Source organism: Erpetoichthys calabaricus, chromosome 2, assembly GCF_900747795.2.
Source record: "Erpetoichthys calabaricus chromosome 2, fErpCal1.3, whole genome shotgun sequence".
Classification (NCBI taxonomy): domain Eukaryota; kingdom Metazoa; phylum Chordata; class Cladistia; order Polypteriformes; family Polypteridae; genus Erpetoichthys; species Erpetoichthys calabaricus.
The window spans coordinates 213,169,194-213,188,537 of NC_041395.2; the positions used below are offsets into that span (position 1 = coordinate 213,169,194).

Here is a 19,344-nt window from a genome sequence, read left to right on the forward strand (position 1 = left end):
TTAAATGGTCAGTGTGTGATTGTTTGCTCCCAGAATAGGCTCTGACCTTTTTGCACCCTGAACCTGTCTATGTGGATTTAATAATGAATAGATTAGACATACTTTGCTGTGATCGTATGATGAAAGCATGCCAGGGGCATAATACTTTTGACTAAAGAGGAGAGTCACATTGTACTAAAAATTATTACCCATTGTAACTGATGTCATAAATGAACTGCCATCCCGATCTGGATTAATGGTGCTCCCTTACCCAGCCAGAAGGCCAACATGATTGTACAGTACGAATGGTGCTCATCCCAGCCAAAATGGTTGCTATTTCTTTCTTTGCCTGGTATGGAGGTTAACACATGTGTTCCCTAGTGTACAAGGTAACAGCATCCATCTGGCATAGAGTAGCATGTAAAGGTTTTGTCTTATTACTGTGAATAGTTAAGTGAGTAGAAGATAAAATAATCATCAAAAAGCTTTTCTATGCAACATCTATTTGGTTTTACTTAGCTAAAGTACATCATTACACTTGGATGTTGCTTTTATCTTTTTCCTAATGTATGCATGTCAAATATTTTATCTCTGACCTCTTTGGAATACTGGTCAGTCTTCCTTTTCACAGTTATTGTACAAATTCCCAACATGCATAATGATACCTTAACTGTGAGGTTTATCTTTTTGTAAGGCAAATGTGTTCTCATTGGGCACAACTATTTTTTAACCTGTCAAGATTTATAACATGCAATTCTGAATACAGCATATTTCCTTTTATTCACAAGATTTTTTCTAACATAAAAATAATGTCACAATATTGCAAAAAGAAAAAAACAACAAATTTTGATGTCAGTTTTCTGAAATATTACTATACTATAACAGAACAAATCTTCAGTTCATGGTTTATTACACAGTAAAACTGGAGATTTGATTAAAGAACTGAATACTTTTACTAGGCGCTATGTCAGATTTCTTGGTTGATCTAGCTCATTGGGTAGCTATTTTTTATACTCGTCAATGTTACCTTTAATTTTATACAGTATAATACTAATTTAATATGTCAGTGTGGAGATAAAAAGAGGACACAAAGGCAGAAAAAAGGTTTGGGTTAGCCACCTCGTATACTTCAAAACAGAACTGAGGGTAACAATGAACATGGAGGTTCTATAGGCAGACTGGAAAAAATGATGTCAGAATGGGTGGCGTTGGAAGGGACTTCAGACTGGGAGTCGCTGGAAGTGATGTTATAGGAACTGGAACTGGATCCAGAAGTAATGGCTTTAGACAGGTGGTATTTCTTTCGGCTGGTCTGCAGAGGAATGGGAGAAAAAGTTTGAGAACCCTGCCATCTCCTTCTCCAGCGTGTAATTACATTTAATTGAGCCCTTTAGCTGCCTCCCATGTGCATGTGTATGACAGCAGTTAGACATATTTATTGACAAAAGAATCATTGGAATATTAAATGAAGATAAAAAAATAAAATGTTAGGTTATGTCTTATAAACTTGAATATAAATCAAGGGGCATCATGCTCAGAGTATATAATGCACTAATGAGACTACTGTACATCTAAGGTATTGTGTGTAGTTTTGGTCCTCTATAAAACAGACATAATGGCTGTTAAAGCTGTGCAGAGGAGAGCAACTGAGTGCCTCCCAGTTATCCTTCCATCTACTTTCAGGAATCAGTTAATCCATTTCAGAATAGCATGTTTTTTGTATCAGTTTGAATTTACAATATCCTGGAGGTTGCGGGACTCTGGGGAGTGGAGCATATTTCAGCAGCCTCAGTCACAAGGCATGTGAAGCTAATTCTGGAAGCTATGCCAGTCTGTGTCAGAATGGAAATGTTTTACGTTTTTAAGGGTAAACTTATGGTTTTTTTTAATGGTGAAAAGTCACAATAATATTAAAATGATCTGTTAAGTTCAGTTTAAAGCAATTCCACATATAAACACATTTTTAACTTTCACATACAGTGTGGTTTTATTGTAAAGGTTTGTTTTCAGTAACACAGACCATATTGTACATAAAGTGAACACATGTCCAATTTGAAAATATGATGAGCATTTATTTATAAAACAGTTGAGGCACAACTTCTTCTATCATAACCTTCTCTCATATTCTGTGTAGCGTTCTTTAGTAACACATTTTACATGTTTTCAAGAGTAGTACACTGAGAATACTGACCTGGATTACTATATGTGTTTAAAAATGTTTTAAATTACATTGAAGTGTTATATGGACCTAACCTGCATTTACAGATTTTGGACTTGAGTTACAAGTTATTTTTTGCTGGCGTTCAAGTCTTGTTTATTGTGTTTGGGCACTTAGAACCTTCTCTGAAAAATTCATATTAATAGGAAAACTGCACAAAATCCATTACACTTAATTGCTAAGTTTACTCAATAAAGTTTCAAACTTATTAATAAAATAATATTGAATCAATATTATGTTACTTTAAATCACAAGATACAAAATAATTTAATCTAATGCAGATTTAACCTTAGGTGTGTACAGTATGTCAGCTTTATGCTTAAACATTCTGTAATTTTTGATAACGATACAGTACCTCATGGAGCTGGAAAAGAAATAACCATTGGCAAGAAAATCCATGGCTGGGATACCTACTTAAGACGCTGGAATTTGCAAGTAGCAGCTTCTACTGCTCAGCTAAAACGCTGACTGTCAGTCTAACTGCTTACCTGTGACAGAATCTGTTCCAAGTCTGTTCCAGTAACAGTCATATGAAAAAGAAAGTTCACACTCTTTCAATTCTATAGAATTGGTCCTTAGAATGTCTTAAAATTAGTTAAATACAACTTCAGATGAAATACAACATATGACATATTACACCATGTCATTATTTATTTAACAGAAACTAAGCCAAAATGCAGAAGCAGAGTGTGAAAAATTAAGCACACACTTACTGCTTCCATAGGATTTCAGAGGGTTGGTAGCAGCCAGGTGCTGCTAATGAAACACACTTGATTAATTGATCATCAGCAAGTGTGACCACCTCTATAAAAGTAGACGTTTTGGCAGTTTGCTGGTCTGGAGCATTCATGTGTGTGATAACACAATGCCAAGGAAGAAAGGCATCAGAATGATCAAAAGTGATCTCAGAGAAGCAATTTTTGCTGCCCATCAATCTGGGAAGGGTTATAAGACCATTTCCAAACTATTTGAAGTCCATCATTCTACAGTGAGAAAGATTACTCGCAAGTAGAAAATTTTCCAGACAGTTGCCAATCTTCCCAAGAGTGGACTTCCCAGCAAATTCACCCCAAGATCAGACCAGGTAATACTCCAAGAAACTGTAAAAAAACACAAGAGCTACATCTCAGACGCTATAGGCCTCACTTAGCATGTTTAATGTTAAAGTTCATGATAGTACAATTAGAAAAAGACTTGAGTGAGTATGGCATGTTTGGAAGTGATGCCAGGAGAAAGCCTCTTCTCTCTAAATAGAACATGGCAATAATGCTTAGGTTTGCAAAGTTGCATCTAAACAAATCGCAGGACTTCTCTAACAATGCCCTTTGGACAGGCAAGACCAAAGTGGAGATGCTTGGCCATAATAAACAGTGCCACGTTTGGCAAAAAACAAACAACGCATGTCAACACAAATGCCTCATACCAACAGTCAAGCATGGTGGTGTAGGGGTGATGATTTGGGCTTGTTTTGCAACTGTAGGATCTGAGCACCTTGTAGTCATTGAGTCGTCCATGAACTCCACTGTAAACCAAAGTATTCTAGAGTTAAATGTGAACCCATCTGTCTGACAGCTAAAGCTTGGCCGAAATTGGATCATGCAACAGATCAGTAGTCCCAAGCACACCAACAAATCTGCCACAGAATGGCTGAAAAAGAAAATAATCAAGGTGTTGCAATGGTCCAGTCAAAGTCCTGACCTCAATCCAATTGAAATGCTGTGGAGTGACCTTAAGAGAGCTGTGCAGAAATGAATGTCCGCAAAAATCAATGAAATGAAGCAACATTGTAAAGAAGAGCAGGCCAACATTCCTCAGTAACAATGTGAGTGACTGATAAAGCCAAACAGAAAACGATTACTTCAAGTTATTGCTGCTAAAGGTGGTTCTACAAGCTTGTTGAATCATGGGGTGTACTTAGATTTTCACACACATCTTCTCCATTTTGGCTTCATTTTTGTTAAATAAATAATGACACGGTGGAATCCGTCATGTGGTGTTTTACACCTGAGGTTAGATTTAAATGATTTTTGAACCTGGAAAAGACCAGATTTTTTTTTATTATGTCCTGATATGTAAAACCATAGAACTGTAAGAGGGTGGACTTTCTTTTTCACGTGACTGTACATTTGATGACAAGTGAAAATTTAAAGCATACAAAATGATTGAAAATGGTGACAAAGCACATACCACACAGTATTACAGTTTGGTCCATAAATATTTGGACAGACACAACTTTTTTCTAATTTTGGTTCTGTACATTACCACAATGACTTTTAAATGAAACCACTCAGATGCAGTTGAAGTGCAGACTTTCAGCTTTAATTCAGTGGGGTGAACAAAACGATTGCATAAAAATGTGAGACAACTAAAGCATTTTTTAACACAATCCCTTCATTTCAGGGGCTCAAAAGTAATTGGACAAATGAAATAACTGGAAATAAAATGTTAATTTCTAATACTTGGTTGAAAACCCTTTGCTGGCAATGACAGCCTGAAGTCTTGAACTCATGGACATCACCAGATGCTGGGTTTCCTCCTTTCTAATGCTCTGCCAGGCCTTTACTGCAGCGGCTTTCAGTTGTTGTTTGTTTGTGGGCCTTTCTGTACAAAGTTTAGTCTTCAACAAGTGAAATGCATTCTCAATTGGGTTAAGATCAGGTGACTGACAAGAATTTTCCACTTCTTTGCTTTAATAAACTCCTGGGTTGCTTTGGCTGTATGTTTTGGGTCATTGTCCATCTGTATCATGAAATGCCGCCCAATCAATTTGACTGCATTTAGCTGGATTTGAGCAGACAGTATGTCTCTGAACACCTCAGAATTCATTCGGCTGCTTCTGTCCTGTGTCACATCATCAATAAACACTAGTGTCCCAGTGCCACTGGCAGCCATGCACGCCCAAGCCATCACACTGCCTCCACCGTGTTTTACAGATGATGTGGTATGCTTTGGATAATGAGCTGTTCCACGCCTTCTCCATACTTTTTTCTTGCCATCATTCTGGTAGAGGTTGATCTTGGTTTCATCTGTCCAAAGAATGTTTTTCCAGAACTGTGTTGGCTTTTTTAGATGTTCTTTAGCAAAGTCCAATCTAGCCTTTCTATTTTTGAGGCTTATGAGTGGCTTGCACCTTGCAGTGCACCCTCTCTATTTACTTTCATGCAGTCTTCTCTTTATGGTAGACTTGGATATCGATACACCTACCCCCTGGAGAGTATTGTTCACTTGGTTGGCTGTTGTGAAGGGGTTTCTCTTCACCATGGAAACGATTCTGCGATCATCCACCACTGTTGTCTTCCGTGGACGTCCAGGTCTTTCTGTGTTGCTGAGTTCACCAGTGTTTGCTTTCTTTCTCAGGATGTACCAAACTGTAGATTTTGCCACTCGTAATATTGTAGCAATTTCTCGGATGGGTTTTTTCTGTTTTCGCATCTTAAGGATGGTTTCTTTCACCTGCATGGAGAGCTCCTTTGACCGCATGTTGTCTGTTCACAGCAAAATCTTCCACATGCAAGCACCACACCTCAAATCAACTCCAGGCCTTTTATCTGCTTAATTGATAATGACATAACGACGGACTTGCCCACACCTGCCCATGAAATAGCCTTTGAATCAATTGTCTAATTACTTTTGAGCCCCTGAAATGAAGGGATTGTGTTCAAAAAATGCTTTAGTTGCCTCACATTTTTATGCAATCGTTTTGTTCACCCCACTGAATTAAAGCTGAAAGTCTGCACTTCAACTGCATCTGAGTTGTTTCATTTAAAATTCATTGTTGTAATGTACAGAACCAAAATTAGAAAAAAGTTGTCTCTGTCCAAATATTTATGGACCTAACTGTATATGTCACTGTTATTAATGGTTGCTGCAGATTTATCTACATCAAAACAAGTTTATTTTCTTTGTCTGTTAAAGTTTTTGACCCACCGTAAGTCTGTTTGGGCTGTGTTTTTAACTGCATAATATTATAAAATACTATTAAAAAGCATGTATGGTATGTCTACTAATGGATGTGATTGCATTCTGTTATCACTGTTACTTTTCTGAGTGACTCACTAAAATTATTATATAAACAAAAATGAACAGTAACAAAAAAATGTAAAATGTTCCAACTTTTAAATCGGTTAACTAAGTCCACAAACATCATATGTTCAAAACCTCCTTGAGTCGAGACTACATTATCCGCAGACCCAACTGTACTTTAAGTGATCATTCCTTTTTTCTACTAATGTGTGATAGTTTGCCACAACCCTGTATTCATATTCTTTCTGTTTTCCCCTGTAGGAGGAGGAAGATACCAAGCCTAAAGCTCCAAAGAGAAAAAGAAAAGGTTCTTCAGCTGTAGGATCAGACAGTGACTGAAGTCTTACCTCACTGTTTACTTCTTACTTCACCTAACAGCCAAGAAGACGGTCCAAGTGCGTCTACTGCTGCTAAGTACTTGACTGTTCCATCTGTCTTACAGAATGATCAATGGAGATCCCAGCTCAGCCTTTCATTTTGATCTGCTTTGCTGATGGAGTGGCCCTGTCTAACACAGTTAGCCATCCACTTGATTTTGTGTGTCTAGAACCATTTGGGGCTTTTGTGACTCTTTCTTGACAATTTCCTCTTTGCCTGCAAGACTAGACCAACATTAGTTTGCAGCTTTGAGTCTGAAAGCTGTTCTTTTTCCACCCTCATTTGGCAAAAGGAAGATTATGGAGGCCAATGGCAAGATTTCTAAACCAATGGAATTAAGTTTTGTAAAGCACTCTAACTTTTCTACCAATCCTATTAGCTGTGATGTTGTGAGGCTGATGGTTTCAGTCAAGTCCCATGTGTAAAGGACCTTTTATTTTTGGGACTTTTATGGTAAAATGGTCAGCCATATGAAAGTGTCAGTAGACAAAAAGTGGAGGCAAACATTGAGTTGTTGGTCCATGGAAAGAACTATAAACTTTTATTCAAAGCCACTGTATGCACTGGCCCATTTTCATTTGTGAAAAAGTTATTAATATGGATCTGTATACTTTTACAATTGTCTTTGGGTAGCAACAGCAACTGAATCCTCACTTTTTATAACAGTTGGGGAAGTGAAATGATTGTTTCTACATTTAATCTACAATCCCATACTCAGGGATGAAGGGACAACTTTATTAACACTTGGGCAAGATATGGTTTTTAGTTGGGTTTATTCTTTTGCCTTTCTCACCTTTGCCTTCACCACTCGATTTCTATATTCTGTAAATGTTCATGTTCACAACAGTTAACATTTGTCATCCCTCAGTATCCGAAAATGAGAGATATGGCTTAGGTTCCTTTTAATAATGATGAATTATAGCGCCCAGTATGCTTTGCTTAACAGGCTAATGTAGCCATGCTCTGCAGAATGCCCCCCAAATGACAATGTCGATATCCTTGGCACTCTCCCTACCCACAAGCTCCTCAGTCCTTTAACATAGTATGTTAAGTGTTTAGTGAAACCCATTCTGTATAACCCATATTAAGATTAATCACTTTAAGAAAGCTGCCTAGAACAACATACGCCATCTTGAGAGTAAACTCTTCACAAAAGCAAACTTAACCTCTTTGGTAATGTCAGACATGATATGTATGTCTTTGAGATCTTGGCAGAAGATATTACACTTTATAATTACCAGGAGACCCCCATACAGATATCACAGCCTTGGTTTTAGTGAAAGCTCTTAAATCTGATAATCTTGTTTGTATTTTTTTAATAAAACAAAGAAAATAGTGTTTTGCTGCACATTTTTGTTTTGTCTTGGTCATACAGGTTTTTAACTGAACTTCCACCTCAAAGGTAAGGGTGATTCATGGTAGAATCCTTGACACTTCCAGGATGATCGATGTTCTACTGTGTACCTCTGTATAGCTAAAGATTAATGCCAAAAATGTAGTGGGATTAATGAAAAAAATGAAAGTAGCCATTACAGTCATCTGTCTGCATTATCCTGTTCTAACTAGCATTTTATTTTTCAATAGAAATACTACCTCTGATATCCAGCAAGTGGCAGTATCTCACTGTTTTTTTAAGCATTCCTTGAACAGCACTTTGTAATACCCACAGACATTTTAAATTGTCATATGAGAAAGTGATGAAGATAGGCTGAAACATTTATATACAACATTTTGATGGTGTTCATTGTTTAGTTTTTACTGTTATTTCCAACTTTTAAAGGTGATACCTGGTACTCATTTATAAATCTGATGGATACATTGTTAACAAATACAATGGTTAAATTGCAATATGAGTAGATCTTCCAGATTCCATAGACTTATCCAGATTTGCTACATCAGGTAAGCTGACTTGTGTTAAATGTTATACAGTGGTGCTTCAAATTAGTGAACCCTTCAGAATTGTCTATATCCCTGCATACATAAAACATCATCCACCATCCTAAAAGTAGATATGGAGAACCCAGCTGAACAAAACTATATCAAAATATACTTATTTATTTATTGAGGAAAAGCACTCAGTATTAAATATCAATGAGTGGCAAAAGTATGTGAACCTTTGCTTTTAGTACTTGGTGTGTGTTCTCCCCTTTTGCAGCAATATCTGCAGCTAAACATTTCCAGGTCTTGATCTGGCCTGTACATTGGCTTGGAAGAATTCTAGCCCATTCCTCCATACAGAATTGCCTCAACTCAGGGATGTTGCTGGGTTTCCACAAATGAATTGCACACTTCAGGTCCTTCCACAATATTTCCATTGGGTTAAGGTCAGGACTTTGACTTGGCAATTATCTTATTCTTCTTCAGCCACTCTTTGATAGAACGACATGTGTGCTTGGGGGCATTGTCTTGCCGCATGATCCGATGTAGTCCATGGACAGATGTCCTGACATTTTCCTTTAGAACTCATTTTCCCGTCCACAATGGCAAGCTGTCCTGGTCCAGACGCAGCAAAACAATGTGCAATGTTTTTCTTTCTCTAAACATAACGTTTCTCATGTGAACCAAAAATTTTTTATTTTGAACTCATCTGTCCATAAAACATCACTCATGCTCTTCGGCAAACTGTAGACGGGAAGCATTGTTTTGTTTTTTTTTTTTTTCGTTTTTTTTTGGAAAGCAGTGGCTTTCTTCTTGCAGCCCTGCCATGCACACCACTGTTTTTCAGTGTGCTCCTGATGATGAGCATTAACCAACGTGAGAGAGAGGCTTTCAGTTGCTTAGAAGTTCTTTTGTGACAATCACATGCCTTGCCCTTGGAGTGATCTATGTTGGTCAACCAATCCTGGGGAAACTAATAATCTTAAAACTATTCCTTAGATATGTAAGTAATGATTTCATTGAACTCTATGACATTATGACTACTACTACAATGGAATCCAAGACTTTTTTTTTTTTACTTTCATGATGGCTTGATTGACTTTCACATGAAAGAAAGTTACAAAAATCTACAGAGTTTGAGACACTCATAGTTTCATTGCTATGGTATATGTAAGCTTTTCTTCTTCTTTTCTCGGCTGTTCCCATTAGGAGTTGCCACAGTAGATCATCTTTTTCCTTAACTTCCTGTCACTCCACATCTTGCTCTGTTACACCCATCACCAGCATGTCCTCTCACCAGATCCATAAACCTTCTCTTAAGTCTTCCTCTTTTCCTCTTGCCTGGCAGCTCCATCCCTAGCATCCCTTTCCCAATATACCCAGCATGTCTTCTCTGCACATGTCCAAACCAACGCAATCTCTCCTCTCTGACTTTGTCTCCAAACTGTCCAACCTGAGCTGACCCTATGATGTACTTGTTCCTATACCTATCCATCCTTGTCACACCCAATGTAAATCTTAGCATCTTTAACTCTGCCACCTCCAGCTCTGTCTCCTGCTTTCTGGTCAATGCCACCGTCTCCAACCCATATAACATAGCTGGTCTAACTACCATCCTGTAGACCTTCCCTTTCACTCTTGCTGATACCCGTCTGTCACAAATCTCTCCTGACACTCTTCTCCACCCAGTCCAACCTGCCTGCACTTTCTTTTTCACCTCTCTTCCACAATCCCCATTACTCTGTACTGTTGATCCCAAGTATTTAAACTCATCCATCTTTGCCAACTCTATTCCCTGAATCCTCACCATTCACACACATGTATTATGTCTTGTTCCTACTGACCTTCATTCTGACTGACGCTCCTCTCTAGAGCATATTTCCACCTCTCCAGAGTCTCCTCAACCTGCTCCCTACTATCGCTACAGATCACAATGTCATCAGCAAACATCATAGTCCATGGGGACTCCTATCTAATCTCGTCTGTCAACCTGTCCATCACCATTGCAAATAAGAAAGGACCCAGAGCCGATCCCTGATGTAATCCCACTTCCACCTTGAATGCATCCGTCACTCCTACCACAGACCTCACCACTGTCACACTTCCCTCGTACAAATCCTGTACAACTCTTACGTACTTCTCTGCCACTCCCGACTTCCTCATACAATACCACAACTCCTCTTGAGACATCCTAATGCTGATTAATTGATATCATGTTAGTTTACAACCTCTTTGGCTTCTCTGTGCATGGCCATGTTTGCTTTAATCATATCTCATATTTTCCAGCTTCTTTTCTTTAGATTAAATTAAATTGCTTCAAACTGGGATTGGGAACTGCTGAAATGAGGATCAAAAACAAATCTAAACTGAGAGTCGGTAGTAGGTGGGTTTGTATTACTGGTCTGTATCAAAAAAATTCTGTTTAAGCTCTTGCATGATCCCTTACCACTTCTGAATTGCAATTTTTATGACAATTACTACAGGTCATAGATTCAACAGTAGCATATGATTGGTGCTGAAAGGTAAGCTTATAAATGAAATGGAATCTCATTTGAGATTGTATCTGTTGTTGCAGACAGCTTTATGTAATTTTGGCATTATGGTTGTAAGTCGTCTCATCAGAGGAAACAAGTACAGTAGATATTAGTAGGGGGCAATTTTAATTCACAGGGATCAGACAAAACAAAAAAATCTTGTCCTTATCATTCTAGGATTTTGCTGTGCAGGCTTAAACCTTTAACTGTTTGCTTGGCTGACTTGCCCATCTACCCAAATCTCATGTGTCTTGGCTTCATCTTTGCCTAACAGTTGATCTATACCCCAGTCTCTCCTTTTAATATGCCTTGAGCCTCCAGTGCTGTTTAAATGTAAATCCAAGATCAGGGAAGTGATTAGTGGGGCAGTACACTACACTTCCCTTTAGCAGCCCCCCTCTTCTCAATGGGGAAGAGTGATGACTCTGAGGTTTGGGTTCAGAAGGTTGTCGGTTCGAATCCCATAAATGCCAGAAGTGACTACTCCGTTGGGCCTTCGAGCAAGGCCCTTAAGCTTCAATTGCTCCGTTCCGGGTAATCTGCATCCAGCTCTGCAAGCAGGTCCTCCAACTTACAGGGAAAACTTGGGGGTTGGTGGCAGGATTGTCACTCCAGCCATTGTATTAAAAACAAAAAGAAAAACCTCACATTGTTCCAGTGTGGAACTGAGGTATCACCTGCTGTACTCGGGTCCCAATCAAGGTGGTTCACTGTCTGGTGGGTGCGGCAACACGATAATAGCGTATGCTCCCAACCTCCCCTCTCTCTCTTTTCTATATGAGTGTGGTGTAGGCCTAGAAACACAAGTCCCACTCATCCCTTGTACTGGTGTCTGACAGACTGGGCAGAAACTACTAGCTTCTTGTCAGTGTTGACCAGACTCGCCTTTAAAGGGAAAACATGGCCCCCACTTTTCCAGCTAGGAGCTTTCGATTAAGTGTGGAGGTTTTATGGCATCTTGACAGACCCTCAGGATATCATGCTGTTCTTCAGGGAGGTAGTTTGGTGTCTGCTTCTGCAAGGAATATCCCCTTAGTGCCAACATGAGGTTTGTACATCCTGTGGCTAACATCCTTTTCCCTTCTGTCTCTCTGTGCTTGAATATTCAGACACACCTTGCTGTTATGCTTGCTCTGTAGTCTCTCCTCAGTCTCCCACACTTTCTGTGGCTCTATGCCAGTGGATCTCAAACTCGGTTCTGGGGACCCCCTGGGGCTGCAAGCTTTTGTTCCAACCCAACTGGACTCCTAGCCCTAATTAAGTGAGCTGTTATTTCCCAGTTTCTGTGTCTTGGGGGTCAATGAAGAAATTACAAAAATAATTGTGTCAATATCTCTCTATTATAAAGTATGCAGTGATACAAGATTTTTTTCCTGCGACGAGACGTGATCTTTTGAAGAGAGACAGAGAGAGACACTTTCACTTCCAGTGACATGTACAAGTCACGTCATACTTACAACCTTTGGAAGCAAGTCCCGTGATACACATTCAGAGCAGGTTAGAGATAATGGAGTAGGAAAATTCGAAAGTCTCAAAAAACAAGAGTAAAGATCGCATTAGCACAAACAAACTGAAAATATTACTCGGTGAAAAAACGGAACAGCTAAAAAGAGATTGAATATTGAGGTGCTATACAGGTTTTTAAACGTTCAAAGCACCATGCAAGATGCAGCAAGCAAATAGCTGATCGAGCAAAGAGGAGGTTAAAAAAAACAACTGTTGCTTGTTTCCCATTGTATCACCATTTAAGAGGGGTTTCGGAGGAGTGGCCGCATCTGCTTCGGGTGTGTTCAGACACTCTCTTCACAACGATACATAGCGCTGGTTGGGGGAAGGGGGGGTTGTCAAGCGAAGCAAGCTGGAGGCAAAGCCCCCTAGTATTTTAATAAAAACTAAGCAGTTACATGTGGATAAAGTATTTTTTTTTTACTTTTCTTTTATACCCATCCTAATTTTCCTATTCTATCTCTCCATTATTGACTAATTTAGTGGGTCTGAAACCCAGCCACCAGGGATGCACAAACCAGTGTGTTTCTTTGCGCCGGTCCCAAGCCTGGATAAATGGGGAGGGTTACATCAGGAAGGGCATCCGGTGTAAAATTTTGCCAAATTAATATGTGGACAATAATACAAATTTCTATACCGGATCGGTCCAGCCCCAGGTTAACAACGACCACCACCAGTACTGTTAGTCAACAGGGTGCTGGTGGAAATTGGGCTACTGTTGGCCGAAGAAGGAGAAGAAGAGGAGGGAGACGTGTCCGGAGGCAGGAGGAGAGGAGAAAGGTAAAGAGAGTGGATCTAAGGATAGGAACTTTGAATGTTGGCAGTATGACTGGTAAGGAGAGAGAGTTAGCAGATATGATGGAGAGAAGGAAGGTTGATATATTGTGCGTGCAAAAGACCAGATGGAAGGGGAGTAAGGCCAGGGGGATTGGAGGTGGATTCAAATTGTTCTATCGTGGTGTGGATGGGAGGGGAAATGGGGTAGGAGTTATTCTGAAGGAACAGTATGTCAAGAGTGTTTTGGAGGTGAAAAGAGTGTCAGACAGAGTAATGATTATGAAGCTTGGATATTGGAGGTTTGATGATGAATGTTATTAGTGCATATGGCCCACAAGTTGGGTGTGCAATGGATGAGAAAGAAGATTTTTGGAGTGAGTTGGATGAAGTGATGAACAGTGTACCCAAGGGACAGAAAGTGGTGATCGGAGCGGATTTCAATTGACATGTTGGTGAAGGGAACAGAGGCGACGAGGAGGTGATGGGTAGGTATGGTGTCAAGGAGAGGAATGAAGAAGGCCAGAGGATAGTGGATTTTGTCAAAAGGATTGACATGGCTGTGGTGAATACATAATTTTAAGAAGAGAGAGGAACATAGGGTTACGTACAAGAGTGGAGGAAGATGCACACAGGTATATTACATCCTATGCAGAAGAGTCAATCTGAAGGAGATTGAAGACTGCAAAGTGGTGGCAGGGGAAAAGATAGATAGATAGATACTTTATTAATCCCCAAGGGGAAATTCACATACTCCAGCAGCAGCATACTGATAAAAACAATATTAATTAAAGAGTGATAAAAACACAGTGCAAGTTAAAAACTGCAAAGGGTGGAACTGAAGAGTCACATAGTGTGGGGGAGGAACGATCTCCTCAGCCTGTCAGTGGAGCAGGAAAGTGACAGCAGTCTGTCGCTGAAGCTGCTCCTCTGTCTGGAGATGATACAGTTTAGTGGATGCAGTGGATTCTCCATGATTGACAGGAGCCTGTTCAGCGCCCGTCGCTCTGCCACGGATATTAAACTGTCCTTCGCCTTGCCTACAATAGAGCCTTCCTTCCTCACCTTCTTTATGCTGCCTCCCCAGCACACCACCGCATAGAAGAGGGCACTTGCCACAACTGATAGAACATCTGCAGCATCTTATTGCAGATGTTGAAAGATGCCAGCCTTCTAAGGAAGTATAGTCGGCTCTGTCCTCTCTTGCACACAGCATCAGTATTGGCAGTCCAGTCCAGTTTATCATCGAGCTGCACTCCCAGGTATTTATAGGTCTGTACCCTCTGCACACAGTCACCTCTGATGATCACGGGGTCCTGGGTCTACTAAAATCCACCACTAGCTCCTTGGTTTTGCTGGTGTTCAGGTGTAGGTGGTTTGAATCGCACCATTTAACAAAGTCCTTGATTAGGTCCCTATACTCCTCTTCCTGGCCACTCCCGATGCAGCCTACAATAGCAGTGTCGTCAGCGAACTTTTGCACGTGGCAGGACTCCGAGTTGTATTGGAAGTCTGATGTATATAGGCTGAACAGGACTGGAGAAAGTTCAGTCCCCTGCGGCACTCCTGTGCTGCTGACCACAATGTCAGACCTGCAGTTCCCGAGACGCACAAACTGAGGTCTGTCTGTAAGATAGTCCACGATCCATGCCACCAGGTATGAATCTACTCCCATCTCTGTCAGCTTGTCCCTAAGGAGCAGAGGTTGGATGGTATTGAAGGCACTAGGGAAGCCCAGAAACATAATTCTTACAGCACCACTGCCTCTGTCCAAGTGGGAGAGGGATCAGTTGAGGGCATGGCGGACCTGTGGCCTCAAGTGGTGAAGCAGCAGCCGCTCCATTGTCTTCATCACATGTGACGTAAGGGCGACAGGCCTGAAGTCATTCAGCTCACCAGGATGTGATACATTTGGGACTGGGGTTAAGCAAGATGTTTTCCAAAGCCTCAGGACTCTCCCCTATTCCAGGCTCAGGCTGAAGATGTCCTGTAGAGGACTCCCCAGCTCCAACGTACAGGCCTTCAACAGTCGTGGCGATACTCCATCTGGACCCACTGATTTGCTGGCAGAAAGTCTCCTCAGCTCTTTGCTTACCTGGGCTGCTGTAATTGTGGGTGGAGAAAATTCTCTCATATGCTGGTATCAGCAGAAGGATGGGTGGAGGATGCAGTACTCTGAGGTGAAAGTGAGAGTGGGTTAGGTTGGTCAAACCTGCTAAGAAAGTTGTTCATCTGGTTTGCTCTTTCCATGTCTCTCTCGATGGTGGCACCCTGCTTCAAGCTGCAGCCAGTGATGATCTTCATTCCATCCCACATTTCCTTCATGCTGTTATTCTGTAACTTCTGCTCCAGTTTTCTCCTGTACTGCTCCTTCGCCGCCCTGAGCTGGACTCAGAGTTCCTTCTGCATGATTACCGCCTTTAAAAGCCCTTTTCTTCTGGTTCAAATGGCCCTTGATGTCGTTTGTAATCCATGGCTTGTTGTTAGCATAGCAGCATACTGTTCTTACTGGAACTATAATGTCTATAAAGAAGTTGATGTAGTCAGTAGTGCAGTCAACAACCTCCTCAATGTTCTCACTATGTGACCCCTGCAGGATATCCCAGTCCGTAGTTCCAAAGCAGTCTCTCAGAACCTGCTCTGCCTCAGGGGACTGAATGAGTGTGTGGTTGTAGGTAGCTCCCTCACTCTTGGTTTGTAGTGAGGCTGAAGCAGAACCAGGTTATGATCTGCTTTCCTAAGCGCAGGCAGCAGGGTGGTGCTGTATGCGTCCTTAACATTTGCATACAGTAGGTCAATAATCCTATTTCCCCAGGTGTTACAATCCACATACTGGGAGAAGGCAGGTAATGTTTTGTCCAGCGTCACATGGTTAAAATCTCCAGAGATCAGCACAAGCGCCTCAGGGTGCTGCGTTTGTAGTTTAGCAACAGCGGAGTGGATGATGTCACCCACTATCTCCATGTCTGCGCGAGAAGGAATGTAAACAATAACAACAATGACATGTCCAAACTCTCTGGGCAAGTAATAGGGACGCAGACTTACGGCCAACAGTTCGATGTCCCTGCAGCAAGTGGAGATTTTGATGTTTACATGTCCAGGGTTGCACCACCTTGTGTTCACATAGAGAGCGAGTCCTCCTCCTTTCCGCTTCCCGCAGGTATTTGCGTCTCTGTCCGCTCTAACTCTGCTAAACCCGGGTAGCTCCACGTTAGCATCTGGGATGCTAGTTGTTAGCCACATTTCCTAAAACACTACAAACTGACCTGACATTTTTTCAGCAACGCAGCCAGTTCGTCAATCTTATTTGGTAGTGAGTTCACATTTCCCAGGATCACAGAAGGCACTGAAGGCTTGCATCGCCACTTCCTTGCTAGCCGCTTAGTGTAGTTAAGCAGCATAGGATGGTGGACTGTAGGATGACGTTGGAGATCAAGAAGAGGAAGAGAGTGAGGGCAGAGCCAAGGATCAAATGGTGGAATTTGAAAAAGGAAGACTGCAAGGTTGAGTTTAGAGAGAAGGTGAGACAGGCACTGGGTGGTAGTGAATAATTACCAGACAGTTGGGAAACTACAGTAGATGTGTATAAGGGTAACAGCAAGAAGGGTGCTTGGTGTGATATCTGAACAGAGGAAGGAGGAAAAGGAAACCTGGTGGTGGAATGGGGAAGTACAGAAGAGTATACAGAGGAAGAGGATGGCAAAGAAGAAGTGGGATAGTCAGAGAGATGCAGAAAGTAGACAAGAGTACAAGGAGATAAGGTATAAGGTGAAGGGAGAGGTGGCGAAGGCTAAAGAAAAGGTGTATGATGAGTTGTATGAGAGGTTGGACAATAAGGAGGGAGAAAAGAACCTGTACCGGTTGGCTAAACAGAGGGACCGAGCTGGGAAAGCTGTGCAGCAGGTTAGGGTAATAAAGGATAAAGATGGAAGCATACTCACAAGTGAGGAGAGTGTGTTGAGCAGATGGAAAGAGAGGCTGATGAATGAAGAGAAAGAGAGAGAGAAGAGTTTGGATGATGTGCAGATAGTGGAATCAGGAAATGCAACGGATTAGCAAGGAGAAAGTAAGGACAGCAATGAAGAGGATGAAGAATGGAAAAGCTGTTGGTCCAGATGACATACCTGTGGAAGCATAGAGATGTTTAGGAGAGATGGCAGTGGAGTTTTAACCAGATTGTTTAATGGAATCTTGGAAAGTGAGAGGATGCCTGAGGAGTGGAGAAGAAGTGTACTGGTGCTGATATAAGGGGGATAAAATTGATGAGCCACAGCATGACGTTATGGGAAAGAGTAGTGGAAGCTAGGTTAAGAAGGGAGGTGATGATTAGTGAGCAGCAGTATGGTTTCATGCCAAGAAAGAGCACCACAGATGTGATGTTTGCTCTGAGAGTGTTGATGGAGAAGTTTAGAGAAGGCCAGAAACAGTTGCATTGTGTCTTTGTGGACATGGAGAAAGCATATGACAGAGTGCCTCGAGAGGAGCTGTGGTATTGTATGAGGAAGTTGGGAGTGGCAGAGAAGTACATAAGAGTACAGGATATGTACGAGGGAAGTGTGACAGTGGTGAGGTCTGCGGTAGGAGTGACAGATGCATTCAAGGTGGAGGTGGGATTACATCAAGGATCGGCTCTGTGCCCTTTCTTATTTGCAATGGTGATGGACAGGTTGACAGACGAGATTAGACAGGAGTCCCCGTGGACTATGATGTTTGCTGATGACGTTGTGATCTGTAGCGATAGTAGGGAGCAGGTTGAGGAGACCCTGGAGAGGTGGAGATATGCTCTAGAGAGGAGAGGAATGAAGGACAGTAGGAACAAGACAGAATACATGTGTGTACATGAGAGGGAGGTCAGTGGAATGGTGAGTTTGCAAGGAGTAGAGTTGGCGAAGGTGAATGAGTTTAAATACTTGGGATCAACAATACAGAGTAATGGGGATTGTGGAAGAGAGGTGAAAAAGAGACTGCAGGCAGGGTGGAATGGGTGGAGAAGAGTGCCAGGAGTGATTTGTGACAGACGGGTATCAGCAAGAGTGAAAGGGAAGGTCTACAGCACGGTAGTGAGACCAGCTATGTTATATGGGTTGGAGACGGTGGCACTGACCAGAAAGCAAGAGATAGAGCTGGAGGTGGCAGAGTTAAAGATGCTAAGATTTGCATTGAGTGTGACGAGGATGGATAGGATTAGAAATGAGTACATTACAGGGTGAGCTCAGGTTGGACGGTTGGGAAACAAACGCAGAGAGGCGAGATTGCGTTGGTTTGGACATGTGCAGCGGAGAGATGCTGTGTATACTGGGAGAAGGATGCTAAGGATAGAGCTGCCAGGGAAGAGAAGAAGAGGAAGGCCTAAGAGAAGGTTTATGGATGTGGTGAGAGAGGACATGCAGGTGGTGGGTGTAACAGAGCAAGATGCAGAGGACAGAAAGATATGGAAGAAGATGATCCGCTGTGGCAACCCCTAAAGGGAGCAGCGGAAAGAAGAAGAAGAGTGCATCTGATGTTGAAATAGTTGCAGCCATTCATCATTTGTTGTTTGCCAATGTGTCTGCTTTGCTTGTTTTTAAGTGTCACTATTTAGGATACAATGAAGGGAGCAGATTACACAGAATAAGGGAAAACTAACAGAAAAACAACAAAAAAAAGCTAAGCATTTAAAGCCATAACAGTCAGAAGTCAAGCAAAATGACACCTTATAGTAGCTAACTGAACAGATTACAATATGCAAGCTTTCGACACCTTCAAGTAAGATGTAATTACATCTTGCCTGAAGAAGAGGCCTGAGTTGCCTAGAAAGCTTACTTATTGTAATCTTTTTAGTTAGCCAATAAAAGGTGTCATTTTGCTTGACTTTTTATTATATCCATAATGGCTAACATGGTACCTCACAACCTACTACTAAATCCATAGCAAAAAACAGTCTTAAAGAGTAAAAATCATACTGCTGTACTTTTCTGAATGCAGAATAAGAGAAGAGATCCAAAAAAACTAGACTAGCTAACAAAATGATACCAATTAGAACTAATTGTGAATTTAGTTAGAACAAAAACCTGC

The 19,344-nt window shown here is 41.3% G+C and overlaps 1 protein-coding gene across 1 annotated transcript in view; it reads left to right on the top strand.

Moving 5' to 3' along the window:
* Positions 1 to 7,946, top strand: part of ints3 (integrator complex subunit 3) — a 163,486-nt gene extending 155,540 nt beyond the window's left edge. Inside the window, exon 30 of the mRNA XM_051922213.1 lies at positions 6,482 to 7,946. Within this exon, the coding sequence (XP_051778173.1) occupies positions 6,482 to 6,559 (78 nt within the window). The 3' untranslated portion in view covers positions 6,560 to 7,946. The remainder of the gene's footprint in view (positions 1 to 6,481) is intronic.
* Positions 7,947 to 19,344: the final 11,398 nt, after the last annotated feature.